A 25831-nucleotide genomic window follows, 5' to 3' on the forward strand; every position below is an offset into this window, starting at 1 on the left:
TTTTTTCCATTACTATTTAGTTAGGCCTTGCTAGTTAAAAAAGGCACCAATCTTTGATCTCTTTCAGTTTACTCAAATAGATCTCCATCTCTTAACCACTTGCCAACTGGGCCATAGCTGAATGATGGCTACAGCGGGGTCGGCTTATTCTGGGAGGGCGTACAATGACATCCTCCCAGAATCGCGCTTCACATGTGCACATGGCAGATCAAGGATTGTGGTAAAGGGCCAATGACAGTGGCCGCTTACCACGTAATTGCTCCGTCCAGTGATGTTGTCAGCAAACCGTCACATGTCCGATTCAGTTCTCTCCTCTCCTCACACGTTGTACACACCGATTGGTACAGCGTGTGAGGAGAGGAGGGAGACCGCGGCACCTCTCACGTCTGCCTCATCAGTGCCTCAGTCATACCCATCCATGCCTCAATGATGTCAATCTGTGCCTCTATCATGCCCATCTTTGCCTCAATCATGCCTCATTCATGCCAATCTGTGCCTCAATCATGCTCATATGTGCCTCATTCGTGCCTCAATCATGCCTCATTTTTGCCAATCTGTGCCTTGTTTATGCCCATCTGTGCCTCATTCATGCCCATCCGTGCCTCATTCAAGCCCATCTGTGCCTCAGTCATTCCTTATTCATGCCAATATGTGCCTCAATCATTCCCATCCATGCCTCAATCCTGCCTCATTCATGCCAATCTGTGTCTCAATCATGCCCATCTGTGCCTCATTCATGCCAATCTGTGCCTCAATCATCCCATCTGTGCCTCATCCGTGGCCTCAATCATGACTCATTAATGGCAATCTGTGCCTCAATCATGCCCATCTGTGTCTCAGCCATGCCTCATTCATGCCAATCTGTGCCTCTATCATGCCCACCTGTGCCTCAATCATGCCTCAATCATGCAATCTGTGCCTCTCAATCATGCTCTTCTGTGCCTCAATCATGCCTCGTTCATTCCAGTCTGTGCCTCAGTCATGCCATCTGTGCCTCATTCATGCCAACCTGTGCCTTGATTATGCCCACCTGTGCCTCATTCATGCCTCATTCATGCCAGTCTGTGCCTCATTCATGCCCATCTATGCCTCATTAATGCCTCATCCGTGCCCACCAATGCCTCATCTGTGCTCACTCATGCCACATCAGTGCTCATTCCTGCCTCATCCATGCCACATCAGTGCTCATCCGTGCCAAATCAGTACTCATCCATGCCACATCCCTGCCACATCAGTGCTCATCTGTGCCACATCCATGCCACATCAGTGCTCATCCGTGCCAAATTAGTGCTCATCTGTACTACTTCCATGCCACATCAGTGCTCATCCATGACACATCAGTGCTCATCCGTGCCACATCAGTGCTCGTCCGTGCCACATCGGTACCACATCAGTGCTCATCTGTGCCGTATCCATGCCACATCAGTGCTCATCCATTTCATATCCGTGCTCACCCATGCCACACCGTTCCACATCCATGCCAGATAACTGCTCATCAATGCCACATCAGTGCCCATCCGTGCCACATCAATGCTCATTTTTGCCACATCCATGACACATCAGTGCTCATCCGTGCCACATCAATGCTCATTTTTGCCACATCCATGACACATCAGTGCTCATCCGTGCCACATCCATGCCACATCAGTGCTCATCCATGCCACATCAGTGCTACTACAGTGCTTATCAGTGCCTCACAAAAGTGTAATGGGTAATCAGGAAATAAGATTTGTATTTTATGCTCCTAAAACACCTGACATGTTGGGCCTCTGTATGTGGCCAGGCTGTGTAAAAGTCCAACATATAAGGTATCGCCATACTCAGGAGGAGTAGCAGAATGTATTTTAGGGTGTAATTTTTGCTATGTACATTCTATGTGTTAGAAATATCTTCTAAATGGACAATTTTATGTAAAGAAAATGACATGTTCAAAAGACTCATAATATCTCCTAGATTATATGTTGAGGTGTTTGCTTTCCAAAATGGGGTAATTTTGTGGGTGTTTCCATTGTCCTGGTGCTCCAGGGCCTTCAAAAGTGTGATAGGTTGTCAGAAAATGATATGTGAAATTTATGCTCCTAGAATGCCTGGAGGAACTACTTGCATGTTGGGCCTCTGTATGTGGCCAGGCTGTGGCCAGGCTGTGAAAAAGTCTCACACATGGTATTGCCATACTCAGGAGTAGTAGCAGAATGTATTTTGGGGTGTCGTTGCAAGTATTTCTATATAGTGTGTGAGAAATAAGTTGGTAATATGACCATTTTGGGGGAAAAAAAATAAAAAATCTTCATTTTGCAAAGAATTGTGGGAAAAAATACAACTTAAAAAAACTCACCATGCCTCTTACTAAATACCTCAGAATGTCTACTTTCCAAAAATGGGTCATTTGGGAGGTATTTGTACCTTCCTTGCTTGTAAAGCCTCATACACACTATCAGATTATCAGACAAATTTTCATCTGTTTTTTGTTGCTTGCTATTTTCATATCAAAAGTGAAGACGTTACTTTCATACAAAAATTCTTTTACGACAAAATTCAACTTGAAGTGATGTCATGTTTTGAATTGTTGTGTATGTATTCTTTCGTTTCCGAGCATGCCTAGTCTTGCTCTTATGATTTTTTTCCAGACGAAAACTGTACTAATTAAATGAAAATCAGACGTTGTGTTCAAAAATGTTATAGCCTGCACATCCAATTTTTGTAGTACAAAAATTAGAAAAGCACCATACTAACGATCCGAAAATCGTCAGTTCGTGGGTCGGACGAAATTTTATATTTCCGATTTTCCTATTGTGTGTATGGGCCTTTAGTGTGTGAAGAAATGAGATAGGCCGGCAGTACATCAGTTGTGATCAATTTTCAATGATTGGCACCATAGCTTGTAGACTCTATAACCTTCACAAAGACCAAATAATATATATCTATTTGTTTTTTTTATCAAAGATATGTAGCAGTATAACTTTTGGCCTCAGTTTGGAGACCTCTGCTCTGGGAGACCATTTTCTATAGACTTGTCCCATGACCTCTGTTTTTCATCTGTTAGTTCCGGGGACAGCCAAGCTCCAGGAAATTATGGATTCCTGGATCAGGTGGAGGCACTGCGCTGGGTGCAAGAGAACATTGCAGATTTTGGGGGTGACCCAGATTCCGTCACAATATTTGGAGAGTCCGCTGGAGGAGTCAGCGTCTCCGCGTTGGTAAGTGCAGAAGAAACATTTTTTTTCTGTAGAATAAAAAAGAAAAAAAGAAAAAAAAAAAAGACTTGTTTTCAAAGGTGTCATCTCCAAAACCATCATCCCCATCCTCCCTATGCCACCTGGTGAGTCACCAAGCTGGAATAAGCCAGTGACCTCTTATGAAAACACTATCCCTGGCTGTAGCCATGCTGATCCAGTGGCTTCAGTACTTTCTAAGTCTTCGACCTAGAATAAGTACTGTAGATAAAGAATTCTGATGTCAATTTTCTAATCTTCATGCTGATCCAGGGCAGCTTCTCAAAGCATAAGGAGCACAAACAACCAGGAAACTAGAATTTTCCTAAAGAGGTCAGCATTAAAAGCCTCTATCTCTTTCTCTTAGTACTAGTTTCCTCATAATGGAGCATTGGTCTCCAAACTGTGGCCCAGGGGCAAGATGCTGCCCTTTGCTTTCCTTTATCCAACCCTTGGGGCACTATACCTCCCAATGATGCTACGGACTATTCCTTCCACTGACACCAACAATGGGGTACTATGTGTCCCAGTTATGCCAGTGATGGAGCATTGTTTACTTCCATTGACTACAGGGCATTTTCTACTCACACTGGCCACTCCTACCCCCTCAAAGTCTGAAGGACCATAAACTGGCCCTATGTTTAGAAAGTTTGGCGACCTCTGTAATGGAGCATGGATGAGGATGACAGCCTTGGAGCCTGCACTACAGACAAATCACCAATGTTGGCTCCTATACTTTTCTTCTGACAGGTTCTCTTGGACATTTCCCCAGTGTGATACATTGTAACTAATCTCTTCTTATCTTTCCTTGATAGGTCTTGTCCCCACTAGCCAAGGGCTTGTTCCACCGAGCCATTGCTGAAAGTGGTGTGGCCCTTATTCCGGGGCTGGTCACCAAGTCTGCCGAGGAGACCAGCTTTGTGCGGAATGTAAGTCCCAGCGATGGTGGCGAATACGCAATATCCGTACAGAATATTTTTTAGCTGTGAAATCACCTGGTTGGTTGTTACTGAAAGACAATTAGGGGTGGTCATAAAAAACATCATAGATACTCTGCAGACACATGTCTCTTGGCAGTGTGACACGTGTGTGGTGGATTTGAATCTGATGCAGCTCCACCTGCAGACTCTGGTGATGTGTTGTTTATTCACTAAATAATGTAGGAGTTGTATCTGGCTCTGTTACTAGCCAGTGCCTCACCAGCCAATGACTCCATCGAACGATCATCACAAGTGAAGTACATGCCTGGGTAATCTCAGAAAGCCATGGAATGTTACCAGACACATGTATGTATGTATGTATGTATGTGTGTAGAATATCTATTAAGAGAAGGATGGAAGAGAGGATAGAGATGAGGAGATGGGGAGAGAGAATAGAGATGGGAAGAAAGGCTAGAGATGGGGAGAGAGGATAGAGATGGGGAGAGAGTAAGTAGATGGGGAGAGAGAATAGAGATGGGGAGAGAGAATAGAAAAGGGGAGAGATGATAGAGAAGGGGAGAGATGATAGAGATGGGGAGAGCGGATAGAGATGGGGAGAGAGAATAGAGGAGTGGAGAGATGATAGAGATGGGGGGAGAAGATAGAGATAGCAAGAGAGGATAGAGATTGGGAGAGAGGATAGAGATGGGGAGAGAGAATAGAGATGGGGAGAGAGAATAGAGATGGGGAGAGAGGATAGAGATAAGGAGAGAGGATAGAGATGGGGAGAGAGAATAGAGGAGTGGAGAGATGATAAAGATGGGGGAAGAAGGTAGAGATGGGGAGAGAGGATAGAGATGAGGAGATGGGAAGAGAGGATAGAGATGGGGAGAGAGGATAGAGATGGGGAGAGAGGATAGAGATGGGGAGAGAGGATAGAGATGGGGAGAGCGGATAGAGATGGGGAGAGAGAATAGAGAAGTGGAGAGATGATAAAGATGGGGGAAGAAGGTAGAGATGGGGGGAGAGGATAGAGATGAGGAGATGGGAAGAGAGGATAGAGATGAAGAGAGAGGGTTGAGATGGGGCGAGAGGATAGAGATGGGGAGAAGGGAAGAGAGGATAGAGATGAGGAGAGAGGGTTGAGATGGGGAGATGGGATAGGAAGCTCGCAGTAGGAAGATGGTGAATATTATTTTGCCCGGGTCCCCAAATTGTTTTACATTTAGATAAAAATTTTCATGTATTCAGAAATGACATCACACCTGACTGAACTTCGGCTATCCTATAATGGGACGCCATCTTGTTGTTGCAGATAATCGCCAACATTTCTGGCTGTGATGTGGCGTCATTGGTGGATTGTCTGAAGGCAAAATCTGAAGAGGAAATAATTTCCATAATTGCTGCGATGGTACTGTATATTCTACTATATAATGTACTTCATAGATGGATACTGCCTGTGACACCAAACCCAATGGATATTACTTGGAGGTTTGGCCATTTTTTCATTTAGTGTAGGCGGTTTTCCTGTTCCACTGATGTTGTTTCATTTATATTAACATTTTTCCTGAAAGTTTGTTAAAATTAATCTAATATTTTACCATGGCTACCAATTAGTTTAAGTTTGGCTTAAACATAAAAAAAAAACCATTGTATAATTTCTGAAAAAAGTAATGCGATCACCATTTTGGAACTGACATGACCTGGTGATCACATGACTTTTTGTGGTAAACAGGCGGTTGGGGCCCATATGTTCCTCAATATCTATTGTCCTGTCCCTAGATAACGAGGAGCCCTTTTTTTTTTTAGCGCAAAAATAGGTTCAGGAAAGGTGAGAGGAGTTTCATAGCTCTCAGCAAACATTTAAAGTCCCTTACCCTTAAAAAACACCAAAAAAACAATAGTGACATGTTTCAGCATGCTCTGTGGTTGGGGTTCCCCCTTGAGTAACAATTTCATTTTCTGTCCCTACAGAAATTTGTGGCTCCCCCAGCTACTGTCGATGGCGTCTTCTTCCCAAAATCTGCAGAGCAGATCTTGGCAGATAAAGAAAACAATCCGGTTCCGTTTATAACGGGTGTGGTGGAGCAGGAATTCGGCTGGGTTATCCCCGCGGTAAGAGATGTGCTCCGTAACGGCTCCACTGATATCATAGATTGCAGGTGGCTCCAGGAGTATGTAAAGGGGAATTCTGCCATTTATTGCTTTTCTAGTCCAGTGTCCTGGGTGCACCATATCAAATCTTTATTTATTAAATATTAATTTTATGTATGTAGCACTACTCCCAAGGGAGCTGCTGAGTGTGGGTCCCCCTGGGTTACCGCTAGCAACAACAGTACCTTTCAGCATGTTTTTCAAGTGTGAGCATCTCAGACACCTCACCTCAGACCTCAGCCCAGTTTCTTTGGTGTTTTTGGGTTGACCTCCACAGAATACTCCTTCCTGAGGTAGCTGACTTTAACCACTTTACCACCGGAGGATTTTACTGTCTTACGTCCAGGCCACTTTTTGCGATTCGGCGCTGTGCGACTTTAACTGACAATTGCGCTGTCGTGCGACACCTACCCAAACGAAATTTAAGTCCTTTTTTTCCCCACAAACAGAGCTTTCTTTTGGTGGTATATGATCACCTGTGCGATTTTTACTTTTTGCGCTATAAACAAAAAAAGAGCGTTTATTTTGAAAAAATAATATTTTTAACATTTTTTTATATGAAATTCCCCCCCAAAAAAATTTAAAAATCAAAATTTTTTTAAATTTTTGGCCAATTTGTTTTCTGCTACCTATGTTTGGTAAAAAAAATCACAATAAGCGTATTTTGATTTGTTTGCTCAAAAGTTATTGCGTTTACTAACTAATGGAAAGATTTCTGTCATTTTTGGTGTTTTTTTTTTTAATGCGTAATGGGGGCAATCTGCGATTTTCTTTGCGGGACTGCGACATTTCGGTGGACAGATCGGACCCTTGACTGACATTTTTGACACTTTTGGGGGTACCAGTGACATTTCTATAGTAATCAGTGCTATAAATATGCACTGTTACTGTAAAAATGACACTGGCAGGGAAGGGGTTAATTTTATTGGAGAGGGAGGGGTTAATGTATGCCTGGTGCTTACTGACGTGTGTGGGGGGAGGTGACTGAGTGACACAGGGACAGATCGCATGTTCAGCTATGCTGAACACTGCAATCTGTCACTCCTTGTCACTTAGGAGGTCCGCCCGCTCTGTTTACACAAGCGGGCGGATCTCCAAACTCGATCGCCGCCGCTCCTCCCCTGGCCCGACTCCCGCTGTGACTGAAAACAGCGAGAGCGCGCCTACAGGGGGAGGAGTCGAGCCACTTTGCCGCAGTACGGTCAATGTGACCGGTCGGCAAGTGGTTAAAGCAAACTATATTGCTGAACACTTCAGGGCCCTTCCTGGCGCTCCCTTTACTCCCCAAACTTCAGGGCTTTACTGCTTGGCACCCCCTTTACTGTGCATTCCTGGTTAGCTGGCTCCTGGATCCCCTTTGACCTCACTGGAGTGGTCCCCTCTCTTAGGCAGACCCCTGAGCAGATCTTGAGTACTCACGACACTGTTTTTCCTGAAGACCTCTGCCCAGCAGCTCCACTCAGTCAGCAACTCTGGATCCCTTCAGCCCAGCTCAACCTCCTGTCCCTAGGCCGACTGCCTGGACCACTTTCTCACTGTTACAGGAGGAGAGACAGCCGTCCACCTCCTCCTGGGACTGATGCTCCCGCCAAAAGACACTCTCACATGGTCCCTAAGGATTTATTTCCAAACCCAGGATGCATTGCAGCAATGCCCACCCACTGGGACAGCCATAAACCCTGGCGTGCTATCGGCAAGGTTTCCTCCACTGTCCAATAAGATCCCTCATTGGATACAGTGGGGAGACTCCCCAGGCGCAACAGACCACACCTGGAAGCATGTGACAGATTAGCTAATAGATCAGGCCCCCTTGATAAGCAGACAGGGCCACATATATGCTTTGTCCTAGCACCTACCTAGGAGGGTGCTACATGTAACATAATAAAAAAACAATGTAGTGCTTCTACATCCAATGAAACCACCACCCACTGTGATAGCAAAATAAAAAAGAAGAGATATCACAGTAATTAATGTGTAACTATGACACAATAGAAAGTGCGAAATCTGGTGAAACTGTGTATGGTAACCAATCAGCTTCTAACTTCAGCTTGTTCAATTAAGCTTTGACAAAATTACCTGGAAACTGATTGGTTTCTATACAGAGCTGCATCAGATTTTACACTCTCCAGTTTTAGTAAATCAACCCCAATAAATATATATATATATATATACACCAATCAGATATAAAATTTTGATGAGCAGGTCCCTCTTTGCCACCAAAATGTCCCGGAACCATTGAGGCGTGGACTGCACTAGACAAAGAACCGCATTTTCTTTGTTTGTTTCTTTGCTTACTTCACTTCTTCCCATACTACATCCTGGTGCCATCTCTTCCCCAGGTAAGTGACGCACACACGCCCGGCCATCCACATGATGTAAAAAAAAATCATGATTCATTAGACCAGGCCACCTTCTTTCATTACTCTGGGGTCCAGTTCTGATGCTCACATGCCCATCGTAGGCGCTTTTTTCTGCAAACATGGGTCAGCATGGGCATCCTGACCGGTCTGCAGCTCCGCTGCCCCATACACAACAAACTGCGATGCACTGTGTGTTCTGACACCTTTCTATCAGAACTTGCAGTATCTTTTTTCAGCAGTTTGAGCTCCAGAAGCTCCAGTCAAGTTTCTCCACCCCAAACTTACTCATCCATGTCTTTATGGACCTTGCCTTGTGCACTGGTGCGCAGTCATGTTGGAACAGGAAGGTTGAAAAACAACTCCACACTATAATCCCCCCCCCCCTCACTCTGCAGACTCTTGTGTAATGAGGAACTCTAATGTAAGAGCCCCCCCTACCTCAGAGTTCCCAGCATTCCCCTTACATCAGAGTTAGCAGGGTTTACCTTTACAGTGAAAGGGGAAACTTTGCAGACACCGAGGTAAGGAGGAACTCTGCAAACTCTGATGTAAAGGGGGCTCTGGTGACATGAGGGTCTGCAGAGTTCCCCTTTTACATTAGGGTCTGCAGAGTTTCCCTTTTACATTAGGGTCTCCAGAGTTCCCCCTTGCACTTTAAGGCAAACCCTAAAGACTCTGATGTACTGTAAAGGGGAAGTCTGATGTAAAAGGGGATTCTAATGTAAGGAACATAAAAGGGTCCTGCTGCAGAACCATAATATGGGGCACCACAACAGGAGTACAGGAGTAAAGGTTCCCGAGCTCAGAGGGAAGGACCCTAGATTTGGGTCAGGGGGCCTTTGTGTTTTCTTGTGTTCGGGCCCCCGGAAGGTTCAAGTTATGCCTCTGGGCTGAGAACACTTGATTTTGCCCCATTTGCACGGAAATAATTTTACATGCAGTTTTGATGGACGAAGAGTTACGCAACCATATTTTATAAGTTCACCCAATAATTTTATTTAGTGATCACAGTGGGTTATAGATTTATTATATATTTGTATATAGAAGTGCTAAATTGTTTTCAGATTACTTGTGGTATGTATCGGGAGGACCTGAGCACGTCTAGAAGGTGTGAGGGCTTTGTCACATTGTACACACATTATATTTGTTTTCAAAGAAGAGCAGGAAATGTAAGAATATTTATTAGAGCAACAATTTTAAATATTGTGTCCAAAAAAGATCTAAATCATCAATTTTAAAATCCTTAAACCTTAGAAATAATTGGGCTAAAATGAATCAGTTATTGTTCATTATAATCATCTCCTTACTGATTTTCCTCCTCCCCTGCAGGCCACAAATTTGAGCGGATTGGTGGAAGGAATGGATAGAGAAACTATAACCGCTGTACTACAGAGCAACCCCTTCCTGGTACAAACGTCTTCATGTACATTCACAATGCATGTTGTGTAAATCATCATTGCTTAGTTTGTTTTATTCTTTCACTTTAACCACTTGCCGACCGCGCTATAGCCGAGAACCGGCTTGTGTACAAGGGACGTGTACACTGATAATCATTGCACTAATTATCAGTGTCCTGATTATCAGTGCAGTCCTAACAGTAAACCACTAGTGCTGGCAATCAGTGTCCCCCATCAATGCCACCTAACAGTACCCATCAATTCAGCCCCACAAGTGCCTCCTCATTAGTGCCGCCTCATCAGTGCAGCCTATTAGTGCCCATCAGTGAAGACTCATCAGTGCCTATCAGTGAAACCTCATCAGTGCACATCAGTGAAGGAGAAAAATTACCTGTTTGTAAAATTTTACAACAAACTATGAAAAAGGCTTTTTGTTTTTTTGTTTTTTCAAAATGTTTGGCCTTTTTTCTTTTTTTTTTAGCAAGAATTTAACAACCCAGCGGTGAGTAAATACCACCCAAAGAAAGCTCTATTTGTGTGCAAATCCTGAACTTCTGCTGACATTGTGCCACCGTCCTGCCTCCTGGAAGCGCTGTGACTACTCATGACCTCACACTCTCATGATAGGTGACAATAGTCCTCAGATCCTGCACTTCTGCTGACATTGTGCCACTGCCCCGCCTCCTGGAAGCGCTGTGACTACTCATGACCTCACACTCTCATGATAGGTGAAAATAGTCCTCAGATCCTGCACTTCTGCTGACATTGTGCCACTGCCCCGCCTCCTGGAAGCTCTTTGACTACTCATGACATCACACTCTCGTGATAGGTGACAATAGTCCTCAGATCCTGAACTTCTGCTGACATTGTGCCACTGCCCCGCCTCCTGGAAGCTTTTTGACTACTCGTGACATCACACTCTTGTGATAGGGGACAATAGTCCTTAGATCCTGAACTTCTGCTGACACTGTCCCACTGCCCCGCCTCCTGGAAGCTCTCTGACTACTCGTGACCACACACTCCCATGATAGGTGATAATAGTCCTCAGATCCTGCACTTCTGCTGACATTGTGCCACTGACCCTCCTCCTGGAAGCTCTCTGACTACTCATGACATCACACTCCCATGATAGGTGACAATAGTCCTCAGATCCTGAACTTCTGCTGACATTGTGCCACTGCGCCACCTCCTGGAAGCTCTTTGACTACTCATGACCTCACACTCCCATGATAGGTGACAATAGTCCTCAGATCCTGCACTTCTGCTGACATTGTGCCACTGCCCCGCCTCCTGGAAGCTCTCTGACTACTCATGACAACACACTCTCGTGATAGGTGACGATAGTCCTCAAATCCTGCGCTTCTGCTGACATTGTGCCACTGGCTGCTCTCCTATTACTTGTGACATCACACACTGGTGACACCCACCCTGAGCTGTCCCCAAACTACGAGGCCACATGGGTGCCTTCCCAATTCTTTAATCAACTTGCAGAGCAGCCAATTCAACTTTAAGCCTGATCTGACTTACAGCTGGGGTGCATAAATTCAGTGATTAGACTTATTTCAGTTGATTATTTTGGCAGAATTTAAAAATGATTCATTTATGTAAAGATACATAGGTGAGCTAAAAAATTTTTAATGTTCACTGCAGGCTGATCACAAAAATATAGCAACATCACCAGTGCTGGGACACGGTCACCCAGTGCCAAGGGCAAAAATGCCAAACTGTGCCCTTCCCATTCATTATGTGCAAGCTTTTGGGAATCTTATGCTCAGCAGTCACTCACTTGTCAAAATCACTTACGCTATCACTGCTCTTGTCAACCTTGTAAGGGAAGGTGCCTCGATTCCTACAGTATATCATTGTGCCCAGGGCATCCTTCCCTCCTGGCTACCCCTTGTCCCATCTCTGGACTTCACTGCTCTATGAGGTACAGTATGTCTCATGCCACTTTAATGTGACTGGTTCCTGGTTAGTTAGGCTGGATACATCATCCAGCTCTTGCACGTTGACCGCTGATAGTAGGGAGAAACATGCAGCAAAGAGCAGGGAGAATGTGAAAGTAGAGTAACCTATAACAGGCAATCCGAGATTGTCTTTTAGCCAATAAGAGATCATCTTACTGGGTTCTCATTGGCTATTGCCAAATTAAATTTATGGCTAAAAAACACTGAAACTGCTAAAAACAGCTGAAAGTTAGTTTTCCCTGAATTGGTTGTATGCATGGTGGCCTTTTTGTCGGCAATGAACATTAGGTAATTTCTCCGTCATTGCAGGGACCATTAAGTGCTGTCTTCCCTCTGCTGATCGAGGAATATTTGGGAGATGAGATGGATCCCTTTGAAGTCCGAAACCGCTTCCTGGACCTGTGCGGAGATTTTATATTTGTAATGCCAGCCCTGAAAACAGCAAAATTTCACAGAGGTGAGTTCGGGACAGTCATAATTTTAATATTCCAAAAAATCCGACAGACTCATACATTGCAGCAACTGACCATCAGACCTGAGAATCTGTAAGTAAGTAAGGATCCTTCTGCCATCAGCTGCCAGGGATGCTGATAGCTGGAAGGAGCCCGGGGATGCTGGCAGCTGGAGGGAGTCTGGGGATTATGGCAGCTGGAAGGAGTCCGGGAATGATGGCAGCTGGAGGAGCCTGAGGGTGGATGGCAGTTGAAGAGATCCTAGGGATGATGGCAGCAGGAAGGAGCCCAGGGATGGTGGCAGTTGAAGGGAGCCTGGGGATGATGGCAGTTGAAGAGATCCTAGGGATGATGGCAGCAGGAAGGAGCCCAGGGATGGTGGCAGTTGAAGGGTGCCCAGGGATGATGGCAGTTGAAGGGAGTCCAGGGATAATAGCAGTTAAAGGGAGCCCGGGGATGATGGCAGTTGAAGGGAGCCCAGTGGATAATAGCAGTTGAAGGGTTCCCAGGGATGATGGCAGCTGCAAGGAGAACAGAGATGATGGCAATTAAAGAGAGCCCAGGGGTGATGGCAGCTGGAAGGAGCCCGGGGATGATGGCAATTGTAGGGAGCCCAGGGATGATGGCAATTGAAGGAAGCCCAGGGATGATGGCAGTTCCAGGGATCCCAGGAATGATGGCAGCTGAAAGGAGCCCAGAGATTATGGCAAATGAAGGGAGACAGGAGGTGATGGCAGTTGAAGGAAGCCCGGGGGTGATGGCAGTTGAAGGGAGCCCGGGGATGATGGCAGTTGAAGGGAGCCCGGGGATGATGGCAGTTGAAGGAAGCCTGGGGATGTTGGCAGTTGAAGGAAGCCTGGCAATGATGGCAGTTGAAGGGAGCCCGGGATGATGGCAATTGAAGGGAGCCCGAGGATGATGGCAGTTGAAGGGAGCCCAAAGATGATGGCAGTTGAAGGGATCCCAGGGATGATGGTAGTTTGAAGGAGCCCAGAGATGATGGCAATTGAAGTGAGCCCAGGGATGATGGCAGTTGAAGGGAGCCTGGGGATTAGGGCATTTGAAGGGATCCCGGGAGTAATGGCAGTTGTAGGGAACCCAGAGATGCTAGTATCTGATGAGAGCTCGAGGATGCTGGCAACTGAAGGGAGCCTGAGGATACCGGTAGCTTGAAGGGAACATGAGAATGATGTTAGTTGAAGGAGCCCAGGGATGCTGGTAACTGAAGAGACCTTGAGGATGCTGGCAGCTGAAGGGCTCAGAAGGATGCTTCCAGTTGAAGGGAGTCCAGGGATACTAGTAAGTCTTTGAAGCCCTGCCTATTCGATTAGGCGATGGAGCAGCAGAAAAGGGAAGTTGGCAGGATAGATGGTGTGAAAAAAACGCACCGGAAGCGCTTAAAAAAAATGTGTGTAGATGCATTGATGTGTTTTCATGAAGTCTATGAGGCACAAATTTGTGCTGAATCGCACCAAAGTAGCTCGAGTCAAATAAAGTCTAATCACAGTTGTGTTGCACTGATGTGAACAGGCACTATTGAAATGAATTGTCTTTTCCATCATCATACAATTCTATGTAACCCAAGTCGCATTTGAAATCGCCTCAGTGTGAACCAGGCTTAAACCATCATCCTTTCACAGATTCTGGATATCCGGTCTACTTCTACGAGTTCCGCCGTCGTCCATCTATCTTTAAAGATAATAAGCCGGATTATGTGAAGGCTGACCATGGCGATGAGCTTTTCTTCGTGATCGGAGGACCCTTCCTTGATGACGATATTCTCTTTTCAGGTAAATGGTACTGCCCCTTCTACCATTCACCCCACAGAATTCTAGGCTGATTCAGTGATCAGTCATCTATGAACCATCTGATATCTGGTTTTCACTTGGTTGTATCTTAGCATCTGTAGAAGCTTCCAGATTGTGTCACTTCTCTTCTCTCCACCAGGCCAGACGGAGAAAGACGAAAAGATCCTTAGTAAGAACGTCATGAAATACTGGGCCAACTTCGCTCGGACCGGGTATGACGCAAATAATTGGGGATGTGGTCATGGTTAGATTTATACCACAATGTGAATGTCCAGCCATGAATATGTATAAATGGTGCAGGCTTATCTGTGACCCTTTAAAAAAATATGCAGCTCTGTTATTTCATAATGTTGTGCACACTCAGGAGATGGGGGAGGGAGCCCTTCATATTACCTAGGTGCAGGGCTGGTGCAAGGATTTTTGACACCCCAGGCGAAACATTTTGCCGCCCCCTTGGCTCTCCACTTAACCCCACCCCTTTCCCCTGCCCATGCATATGGTGAAGGTGGCAGGGGTTAGGAGTGTGTAATGCAAAGAATGCAAGGATCAGGAGTGTGTAATGTACAGAATGCGGGTGTCAGGAGTGTGTAATGCACAGAATGCAGGGGTCAGGAGTGTGTAATGCACAGAATGCAGGGGTCAGGAGTGTGTAATGCACAGAATGCAGGGGTCGGGAATGTGTAATGTACAGAATGCGGGTGTCAGGAGTGTGTAATGCACAGAATGCAGGGGTCATGAGTGTGTAATGCACAAAATGCAGGGGTCAAGAGTGTAATGCACAGAATGCAGGGGTCAGGAGTGTGTAATGCACAGAATCCAGGGGTCAGGAGTGTGTAATGCACAGAATGCAGGCATTAGGAGTGTGTAATGCACAGAATGCAGGGGTCTGCAGTTTTTTTACTACATTCTTTTACTACATAAAGAGTGCCGGGTTGCGGTGTGTGCTACATAAAGTGTGCGGAGTGCGCTATATATGGAGTGTTCGGGAGACAGAGCTCTATCATTTTCCTCGACCTCCCATACAATGCTATGCACAGCCGACCCCACCCCCTCTTCTCCAAGCACAGACTTAGACCCCCCTCCCACTGCTGCCAACCCCGATCTATCTCCCCCTCCCTCTTTCCTTCACTACAGTGTAGCAGATCAGTTCTATAATATTCCTCGACCCATGAATATCCTCTGCGCATGCGCATTGTTGAGGTGATATCAGCTGTTCTTGACGCGGCCACACCGGAGATGATGCGGTCGAGAATTTTCATAGGTCGAGGAACATTTTAGAACACCTGCACCTTCTGCCACCTGACTGTCTCCATGCTTGCCCAGGGCAGCACCCGATTGGTCAGTCTGTTCTGGGCCACAGAGTGCCGGTGGGGGGGAGGCGGCGTCCTCAGGTGCCGATAGGGAGCGGCAGGGAGGGAGAAGTGTGCAGCCAGCGTGCCCCTGCCAGGATATTTATTGGAGCCAAGTGCTGGAACAGTGCGCTCTAGGCTGGCACCTAACCTTCCTATAGGTAGCGCCAGCCCTACCTAGGTGGTTAACCTTCTTGTCTTGCAAAGTTAGAATCTTGAGTTCCGCACCCAGTGCAGCTGATAAGGGGGTACCACCGGTCCTCCTGTAGAGAGGCCCGGCCTCATCAATTCAACAGTGGGACCCACTCTGCCTAATATTATCTATATAGTCTATGTATGCCTTGCTGTGATAAAATAGGTTTCCTCCTATAATCCACAATCACCATCTAGACATCTGTCTGTCTGTACTAATAGAGTGTAAGCTCCTCTGCTGCAGAAACTGATGTGACCGGTTCACTGTTTTCTGTACAGAACTGCGGTATATGTCAAAGCTATATAAACTCGGATGCAGAATTTTCCTCTTCACTGTCCCTTTTATACTGATTATAATTTCTTTTCATCGTCATATTTTAGGAACCCCAATGGACCCGGCCTAGCTGAGTGGCCGCAGTATGATCAGGATGAAGATTATCTGCAGATTGATATTCAGCCGAAGCAGAAGGCGGCTCAGAGACTGAAAGACACAAAGTACGAATTTTGGACCAAAGTTCTCCCTGAGAAAATTCAGAAGATAGAGAGGGAGGCAGCAGAGCACGGTGAGCTCTAGGTTCTTTTGGAACATACACATACCTCCCAACTTTGGAACTTGAGAACAGTGCCGGGACAAGGTCATCCAGCGCCCAGGGCAAGGATGCCAAACTGCGCCCCCCCTTCCCTTAGGGTTAGGGTCAAAGCGCCCCCACATCCCTGCAATAAACCATTGTGCCCAGGGCAACCGTCCCTCCTGCCCACCCCTTGTCCCAGCCCTGCTTGAGAATAATGGAAACCTAGGGATGGAAAAGACATGCAAAGCCCATCGCGACAAAAATGGGCATGGCTAAAATGCGCTTAATATTAAGGTGGCTTGAAGGAGCATGGCTAAATAGAGTCTCAAGCGGTATTAAACCTAAAAGCAAACATTTATTATGTTTCAGTTTACCACCTCTTAGATGTATTCGTTTTCTTTCTTTTTTAGACTTTCTTCTATTTTCACCTGGTGATCCAGCCAGTACAGCTGTTGTTTTTTCAAAAGAACAAGCTGCCCTGCAGATGTAGCAGTCAGAGTGTTGAGACAAACTTTTTACTACTGACAGGGGTACTTACAATCATCAGCTTTTATTTATTTATATAAGACCTTTAAAAATCTGTTCGCTACACCTTATAAAGTGTTAGTGTATCCAAATCCGCTAGTCCATTTACCACTCCCCTCCCCCTAGACTGACAATGCTGCTGTCTAAAGGTGCCCCCTATGTTCCTTCATCCAAAGTGGGGGCGCTTTAATACAGGAGATGTGTTACTGGACAGATCACAAGGAAAAAACAGAGGGAAGAAAAAAGCATAAAAAAGAAAACTAAAATGTTTTTTTTTTTCTTTTTTGGGGGTTTAATACTGCTTTAGGCCTACATATGGTATATACAGTACTCAGTCCGCAGTCCTTATACCCACAAAACACTCCCTCATTTCTGGGCTATGAATGAGAGGCTCACTGACATACTTCCTCACCATTTATATCAGAATCTCCCCTTCACATCAGAAGTCTGACCTTTCACATCAGGTGTCCCCCTTCACATTAAAGCCACCCCCCTTTCACACTATTAGTTCCCGCTTACATCAGAAGACCCCTCACATCAGGAGTCCCTTCTTAAAATTAGGAGTTCCCCCTTCATATCAGCAGTTTCTTCCTTCACATCAGAGTCCTCTGTTCACCTGAGGAGTCCCACCTTCCCCCTTTTTCACATTAGGAGTCCCTTCCTTCAAATCAAAACCCCCACCCTTCACATCAAGAGTCCCCCTTTCACATCAGAAATGGCAACTTAAATCAGGAGCCCCCTATACCTAAAATCAGGAACCCCCTATGCCTAAAATCAGGATTCCCTATGAATCGGTAGTCCCCCTTTCACATCAGCAATGACAACCTAAATCAGGAGCCCCCTATACCTAAAATCAGAAACCCCCTACACCTAAAATAAGGAACCCTCTATACCTAAAATCAGGAAACCCCTATACCTAAAATCAGGAACCCCCTATACCTAAAATCAGGAACCCCCTATTCAGTACCTAAAATCAGGAACCCCCTATACCTAAAATCAGGAACCCCCTATACCTAAAATCAGGAGCCCCCTATACAGTACCTAAAATCAGGAACCCCCTATACCTAAAATCAGGAACCCCTTATACCTAAAATCAGGAACCCCCTATACCTAAAATCAGGATTCCCTATGAATCGGTAGTCCCCCTTTCACATCAGCAATGACAACCTAAATCAGGAGCCCCCTATACCTAAAATCAGAAGCCCCCTATACCTAAAATCAGAAGCCCCCTATACCTAAAATCAGGAACCCCCTATACCTAAAATCAGGACCCCCCTATACCTAAAATCAGGAACCCTCTATGTCTAAAATCAGTATTCCCTATAAATCAGTAGTCCCCCTTTCCTATCAGAGTCCCCCAGTTAAATCCATAGTCCCCCTTTCCTATCAGAGTCCCCCTTTCCTATCAGAGTCCCCTATTAAAATCGGCAGTCGCCCTTTCCTATCAGAGTCCCCCATTAAAATCAGCAGTCCCCCTTTCCTATCAGAGTCCCCCGTTAAAAACGGTAGTCCCCCTTTCCTATCAGAGTCCACTATTAAAATCGGTAGTCCCCCTTTCCTATCAGAGTCCCCCAGTTAAATCCATAGTCCCCCTTTCCTATCAGAGCCCCCCATTAAAATCAGCAGTCCCCCTTTCCTATCAGAGTCCACTATTAAAATCGATAGTCCCCCTTTCCTATCAGAGTCCCCCAGTTAAATCCATAGTCCCCCTTTCCTATCATAGTCCCCCTTTCCTATCAGAGTCCCCTATTAAAATCGTCAGTCGCCCTTTCCTATCAGAGTCCCCCATTAAAATCAGCAGTCCCCCTTTCCTATCAGAGCCCCCCATTAAAATGGGTTGTCCCCCCTTCACATCTGGAGACCCCATCACATCAGGGGTCTCTCCTTTGCGCCATGAGCTCTCTGCTTAGCATCTACAGTTCTCTTTTAACATTAGAATCCCTCTTTACATGATAAGGGGGGGGGGGGGGGGGGTCATTGGGAGGGGTATTCCAGGGATATGAATTAAATAGATAGGGACTGGGACAGGGATCGTAAGCCTAGGATGCAGACAGCTAGGAGGGAGAGAGTGTAGGCTGGATTACAGTGTAAAGTGGAGGGAGGTGGGCTGTGGATGGGGGAATTATCGGGGGAATTATGGAGGGAATGGAGGAGTCTAACAGGATCTACTGGTGGGGAAACAAGGACTGGTGGCGACTGAACCAGATTGCCTGTTGGTAGGGAAGAGCAGTAAGCATCCATTGGAGGGAACACGGAGGTGTTCTGTGTCAGGACAGGAGTGATTGATGACTGGGAAGAGGAGTTGTGTATCAGGATCTGAGATGCTGCGGGCCGGGGAGAAAGGAGTATCGGGGCTGGAACTGTTAGTTGTGGGGAAGGAAAGCAGAGAACTGATGTGGCTGAATGAGGATGACATGGAGGAGATAAATTGTAGACCAAGGGAGAATAGATGATCTGATCCTGAGAGGAGAGCTTGCAGGGGAGAAGAATGTGTGTAGGTGCAGCAGGAGCAGAGAGATCACCTACCTGTCAGATATCAGAGAACTGGCGTGTCAGGCAGTGGATGTTGAGCGCCCAGAATTGGAAATGACAGTCGGTGTAAGATACTGACAGACAAATGTGGAGGCAAGAGTATGATGACAGATTGGCTATCATTCCTCCTTCCTCGGTTGTGCAAACCCGGGGCTGTCCCGCAGAATCCGGGACTGTTGGGAGGTATGCATACATTAAATGAACAAATCACCATGCCAAAGAATTATACAGCAAAATAGGTTAAGTTCAATGTGATTAGGGCAGGGCTGCTATTAGAAACCGAGCGGCCCCATACAGCCGACCTGACAAACCCCCCCCCCCCCCCAATAAACACATTTTACTATGCTTCAGGTATGAATGAACACAATAAGTGATTTGGTACCGATCACTCATTGTGTTCACTAAGGAAAGGAAGGGGCTGGTAAATATGACATTCCCCCACTCTCCATCCTGTAGGTTCCTATTGTGTGTTTGTAGCTGCTAGTGGGAAGGAGAGGAGCTGGCACCACTGTGTGTGGTGGGGGCACGCAGGGGGACTTGGACCCAGGTCCCTTACAGGGGGACTGGTGGTACTCCTTTATCCATGGTCCTGGATTAAGGGCTGATATTTCAGTTGTGGGTGGAGACTGGCTGGTAGTATTTTTTTTCTTTGTATTTTTAAATCTCCTGCATTCTGTAGTAGTATTCTTAGCTTCACCCCACCACAGTCATTCTTCTGCTGCAAATTTTTTTTTATTCCAAGGGAAACCCTCATAATGGGCACAGCAGGTGTACAGACCCAGGAACTCAGTGCAGGGATGATGGGACCCCTCAAAATGGCCACAGCAGGTTTACAGACCAGAGAAATCAGCACAGGGATAGTTGTAACCCATTATAATGGACACAACAGGTTTACAGACCCGGAAATCAACACATGGTGGGAACCCCGCATAATGGGCACGGCAGATGTACAGACCCAGGAACTCAGTGCAGAGATGGTGTGAACTCCCCATAATGGGCACAGCAGATGGACAGAGCCAGGAATTCAGCACAGGGATGTTGGGAACCCCTCATAATGGGCACAGCAGGCGTACAGACCCGAAAACTCAGAACAGGGATGGTGGGAACTCCTCATAATGGGCACAGCAGATGTGTAGACCCATGAACTCAGCACAGGGATGGCGAGAACCCCTCATAATGGGCACAGCAGCTCTACAGACTCAGAAACTCAGCACAGGGATGGTGAAAACCCCTCATAATGGGCACAGCAGGTGTACAGAGCTTTACAGGAATGGCTAGGGAGCTTAGATCCCACAAGTTAAGTCACAAGACATGGTCAGTGACCACATTATCTTTTACAGTTTGGTCATGTGACCCAGGGGGGTATTGTGTGAGAGAGGTCAGATCGACTGTGACTCTGCAACATTTGCACCACTTCATAGTCCTCGCTGCCCCCCATACACAGCAAGCGGGTACAATCCCTAACACATTCTGCAATCTTTTCACATGCATGTCAGTTGTCATTGGAGCCAGATGTTTTCCCAGTAGCGGGTTCCTATTTTTCTGGCCCTTGTCCTATATACAGACCTATAAATGTGGGCTTAGACCTTTGGAATGTTTGATGAGATCTGTGCAGAGGTTATCTATGTACATGTAGCTGGGCAGTGAGACAAAGGTGAGGCTGGGCTGAGCCATAGCTTGCCTCCCAATCTCTTAGCTGTTATTTAGTGATGATCGTGGAAAGTAGAAAACTTAGGACTCCTTGTGTAGCACTACCCCCACAGGGGCTGCTGGTAACTGGTTTCCGTCTTTCTGCACAGCCAGGCAACAAGCATTTTCCGCTTTCCACTAGACACAAGGAACCAGTCTCTGAGCTTGGTTTTGCTGTTTTAATAGGTGCAATAACTTGGATGGGGTAGTGAGGTTATGGGATGCCCAGCTTAACCGAAACAATGAATGGAAACAACTTCCTCCCTATGTACAAAATCCTGGCCTGTCCTCCCTTCTGGATAACGTCAGTCTTTAGTAATCTAAAGCAAAAGTCCCTTGAGGACTAGGAGCTCTCCTTAGGAGTATCTCCTCTCCTCTGTAGAACTGCTCCTAGCTATATCGCCTGCAAGAACTACCAGCCCTCCTGGCTGCTTGTCCTCCATCCCACCTGGCTGCTCTGAAGATCTCCCAGGGCAAGGAATAGGAAGGATTAAGCACAACACTGTCCTCCTGAAAGCTTGCTACATGTGGCTCTCCCCTTATGAATACCTGGGTGTGCTAATGTAATTACTCTGTCCTCTTTGCCCCCTGCTGCTCCTCAGGCAAGATTCCTTCTCAAACCAAGATGCTGATAGGAACTTCCCAAACCAGCCAGAGCCCAGCTTGGAGACCTAGAGGACCCCTCCTAGGCCACCGACAGCCTCCTCAGCACTCCATCTTCCACCTGACCCTCTTGCTGGCATTGCTCCCCCATAATAAAGGGTTGACAAGCCACCCTGTGAGGGGATTGGCCAAGTTCCCTGAAGTATGCAGATCCGCCCCTCCTGGCCTCTGCCCACTAACTTCTAGAAACTTCTCCAAACTTCTAGATCCTAGAATAGAGTTAAGAAGAGACTTGCCTCTGTGGAGCAATCCAGCCTGACCTACAGTAACTCTGACCCAACATAAGTCATAACTTAAAGTTGCCTGCACTAACAATAGTCGCACACTAAAGAGTGCTACATTGCAATGTGTAAATCAGAGAATGTTCCCTCTCGCTCATGCTAAGCCACCTTTTTCCTGCTCTTCTCCTTGAACAGCAATATCACTCAATGAATTGTGTCTTTGCTTTGATGGCAGGAGGTAAGGATGGAAGGCCCCTGGTGAGCACGCGGTACGGCAAACTGCTCGGCAAAACGGTGACGCTCAAAGAAACAGACAGAGCGGTGCACGCCTTCTATGGGATCCCCTTTGCTAAGCCTCCGGTGGGACCACTACGCTTTGCAGCCTCAGGACCCCCAGAAAGCTGGAATGGGGTGAGAGAGGCCACCGAACAGCCTTCCATGTAAGTAAGCCAGGGGGAGGGGGAGGGGGGATGGTTGTTGGAGAAGAGACAGGAGCTAATTGACCAGGTGCTGCTCATGGTCACTCTTTACTTAAAGATAGAAAAAATTATAATAAAGTAGAACCAATCAGTCACTGATTAAGTTAATGTCATGCCAAAGATTTTCAGACTATTCTGCAGCTTTCATTAAAATAATCCCTGGTGATCCTGCCATGCAGATCTTTGCTCAGGCACTTCCTTTGATAGAGTAACAATTCTCTTCAATTTGCCACCCTGTTACATGTTCTATTGTTCCCCTTGGTGGTGACTATAAGCAGCCCACAGATACACATTATACAGGGATAGTCCATTGTTGTCACCATCAGAAATCTGCTCAGTATAACCATACATGTTCTGGTCAGAGTGGACTAAAGCAATCAAAAATCCCTCCAACCAAATCGGTGAGATCTGTGAATACCTTCTATTTTAGGAAGGCTTTACAGTGGAATGCACTGGTTCGGTTGGAGGCCTTTTTGATTGTTTTACTCCCTTCTCACTTTCATCTGTATGGTTATATTGTCTCATTGGATCCCAAGTCTTCCTCCTTAGAAGCCATGGTTTCCAAACACTGCACTGGTGATGGCCAATGAGCCTGAAACATCTCAATGCAGTTTGGAATAAATGGCTCTATAGTATTTGACTGTACGTGCCGTGCACTATAATCCAGCAGTTTTGGATGTGCATCTGACCAATCTGGTGTTTAGCAATGATTCGTAAGGCTCCACCCACTGTCCTGAAATGAAGGATAATCTTCCTATTTTTGGGATATGTGATGGAATAAGACATGAGAATACTTTCTGTTTTATAGGGGCACTTTACCCCTTCCTCAAATGTTCTCCACCCCGCCTCCCGTTACCTTTTTTGCAGGGTTGTGCACAGAAAACATACATGCTCAGCAATCCAGCGTGTCCTTCAGGGATCCACTGCAGTGATGTCATCAGGAGGCCAGCCCTCTTTTCTGGGTTCTTGCAGCCGGCCTCCTGATCACAATGCGTCATCAGGGGGTTGTCTACAAAAATTGGTAAGAAACAGCCAGCCTCCTAAGGACAAGGGGCAACGCATGCACAGTAGAATAGCTACAGGCCTCTTGGGATGCATGAGGTGGGTATCCCAGGAGACTGCGGGTGCTGCAAAGCCAATCTTACCTAGGTAAGAATAGAGACATTGCAGGGTTGTGTTTCCCAAGAAAGGTACAAAAAAAATTAAATAAAAGTAAATAAAGAGATTTGCCTGTAAGAAGGGTAGGGTGCGCAATGTTATCCAGTAGATCAGAAGGCTAAAGATCCTCTTTAAGAAGACCCTACTGTGCTATAAACTGATCCAACTGGAGGGCCAGTCCAGAGCAATGATGTGCAGCCTACACTGCAGTGAGTGCATGTAATGAAAAATACCAAATAATAACCGCGCTCCCTTTTACATAAATTCCTTATCAAAAATCAACTTAAAAACGTAATTTAAAATGTCCATACACAACCACCATGTGCTCAAAACAGTGAGAAATTGTGATGTAAAAAATCTTCTCAAGTGGTTCCACTCACAAATGTGAGCTTCACATGAACTTTAAAGGCATCCAAGTCTTAGTCTGTAGGGTTCAATACTGAGTTTGCACACCCTTTTGCAGCTATAGCAGCTTCAACTCTTGTGGGTGTTTCTCGGCCGACCTGTTTGCACTAGGCATATGTGACAAACTAAACGAAAAATGGATTCATTTAAGTCCACTGAACAATTTATCGCTCGAAATTCGGTCATTACATGATGGCACGATCGTCTGCTCTCACGGCCGATTTTTTGTTTTTGGAAAATGATATTTCGGCTAGTGTATGGCCAGCTTTAGTCTTAGTTCGTAGGATTCATATGTAGCACCACCCCCGCAGGAGCTGCTGATTAGATTATTGGGTCTACGTCCTGCCTAACAACCCACAGAATTGGCTCGAACCCTCCCTAGGCACAACTGACCCAGAATAGGACTGGAATACCAAATGGCTACACAGATTGGAATATAACACTTCAATAAATAATAATGACCTGTTACCTCTCTCCAGCTGCAGTCCTTCTGGGTAATACAAGGTGACCACACACAAGCTTGCTTTTAAACAGGAAAGTTATTTACTGTGAATCAAATAAACAGTTTCGATACAGTAAAATATGACTTTGTAAAAGGATATACTAATTAATTAATCAAAGATAAGATAAATACTGTGATATCACTCCTCAAGGGCACATTAATTGTTTCAGGAAATGTCTCAGAGCCTATAGGACCGCCATCTTAATCACTATTATACTTTTGGAGATAAGGCTCAGCATTCAGTTAGACACAGTATCAGAATGTCAGACCTATCTGAGTCCGCTGTTTCTTCTCTATATCTTCGCTAGCAACGTTGGTGCACTCGCAATTTGTAATCCACATTGAGGATGGGTGATCAATAGAGAGAATGGCAGCAAACAGTTAGTAATCACCGCGGGGTGTCTGTGCAGGATTGCCGGTAAAACTTCTGTGAGAGATGTACTGGGCCACCTGGTATATTGCCTTCTACTACTCTAAGGCTAATCCTGACTAAAGTTACTTCTTTGATAGATAGAGTCAGTTTTTGGGCAGGTGCCCTCTCACCAACAGGACTGTCTCCCAGGAAGCCTCCGCTGCTGTCTCAGTCTCCGGCCTCTGTCACCAGCCGCGCTAGGTATTTGGGGTGGATGAGTCTGGTCTCTGTAGAACATCGATGGGACCTCCAGGAGGGATCCTCTACTGGAGATGAAACACTGCAACTTAGTCACTTAAGGCCCAGGAGTTTCGGCCTAGCATACAGCATCAGCCCACAGCACTGGCATCCTGCTTGTCTCACTGTGTCTTTCCCAAGAGAGTGAGCCTGGCTCCTCCCTTCCTTTATAAAGCTTCCCCCAGAAGGCTGTGCGGTGCAGCAGTGCACCCTGGTATTCTCAAAGCACTATGGGCGATGAAGACTGCTCAACTTCCTGAAAGGAAAATAACATCAAAAGACATTCCATAGCCGCTGCAATGTGTCCTTTTGGCCACTAGATGGAGCCGAGTTCCTCTCAAATGTCAAGCAGCAGTCTTTTAGAACTTGTATAATGGAAGACCCCGCTACACACTCCCCCCACTTGAGAAACTTTGGTCCCCAAAGAGGACAACAGCATGTACTCCAGTGCATATGTTGGCAGTACACAAAAAAAACATTAACATATGCATAACAGGGAATCATCTTCCTTTTCATAAGCAGAGTTCAAACTTAACAACTGCATATTACAACACAGGTTCGACATAGGAACCTCCCACCAATTGTCAGGGGAGGGAAGGTAATTCTGTTCACAGACCCCTGACAC

At 46.0% G+C, this 25831-nt stretch overlaps 1 protein-coding gene across 1 annotated transcript in view; it reads left to right on the forward strand.

Annotated features, from left to right (window-relative positions):
• LOC309565289 (uncharacterized protein) overlaps positions 1 to 25831 on the forward strand; it is a 153258-nt gene that overhangs the window by 79938 nt on the left and 47489 nt on the right. Inside the window, exons 17-26 of the mRNA XM_082270189.1 lie at positions 3044 to 3197; positions 4028 to 4141; positions 5448 to 5543; positions 6107 to 6247; positions 9976 to 10053; positions 12320 to 12467; positions 14103 to 14252; positions 14410 to 14482; positions 16193 to 16374; positions 22249 to 22453. Coding sequence (XP_082126315.1) covers positions 3044 to 3197; positions 4028 to 4141; positions 5448 to 5543; positions 6107 to 6247; positions 9976 to 10053; positions 12320 to 12467; positions 14103 to 14252; positions 14410 to 14482; positions 16193 to 16374; positions 22249 to 22453 — 1341 coding nt within the window. The remainder of the gene's footprint in view (positions 1 to 3043; positions 3198 to 4027; positions 4142 to 5447; positions 5544 to 6106; positions 6248 to 9975; positions 10054 to 12319; positions 12468 to 14102; positions 14253 to 14409; positions 14483 to 16192; positions 16375 to 22248; positions 22454 to 25831) is intronic.

This window comes from Pelophylax lessonae (assembly GCF_965119305.1).
Source record: "Pelophylax lessonae genome assembly, chromosome: 10".
In the NCBI taxonomy this organism is placed as follows: domain Eukaryota; kingdom Metazoa; phylum Chordata; class Amphibia; order Anura; family Ranidae; genus Pelophylax; species Pelophylax lessonae.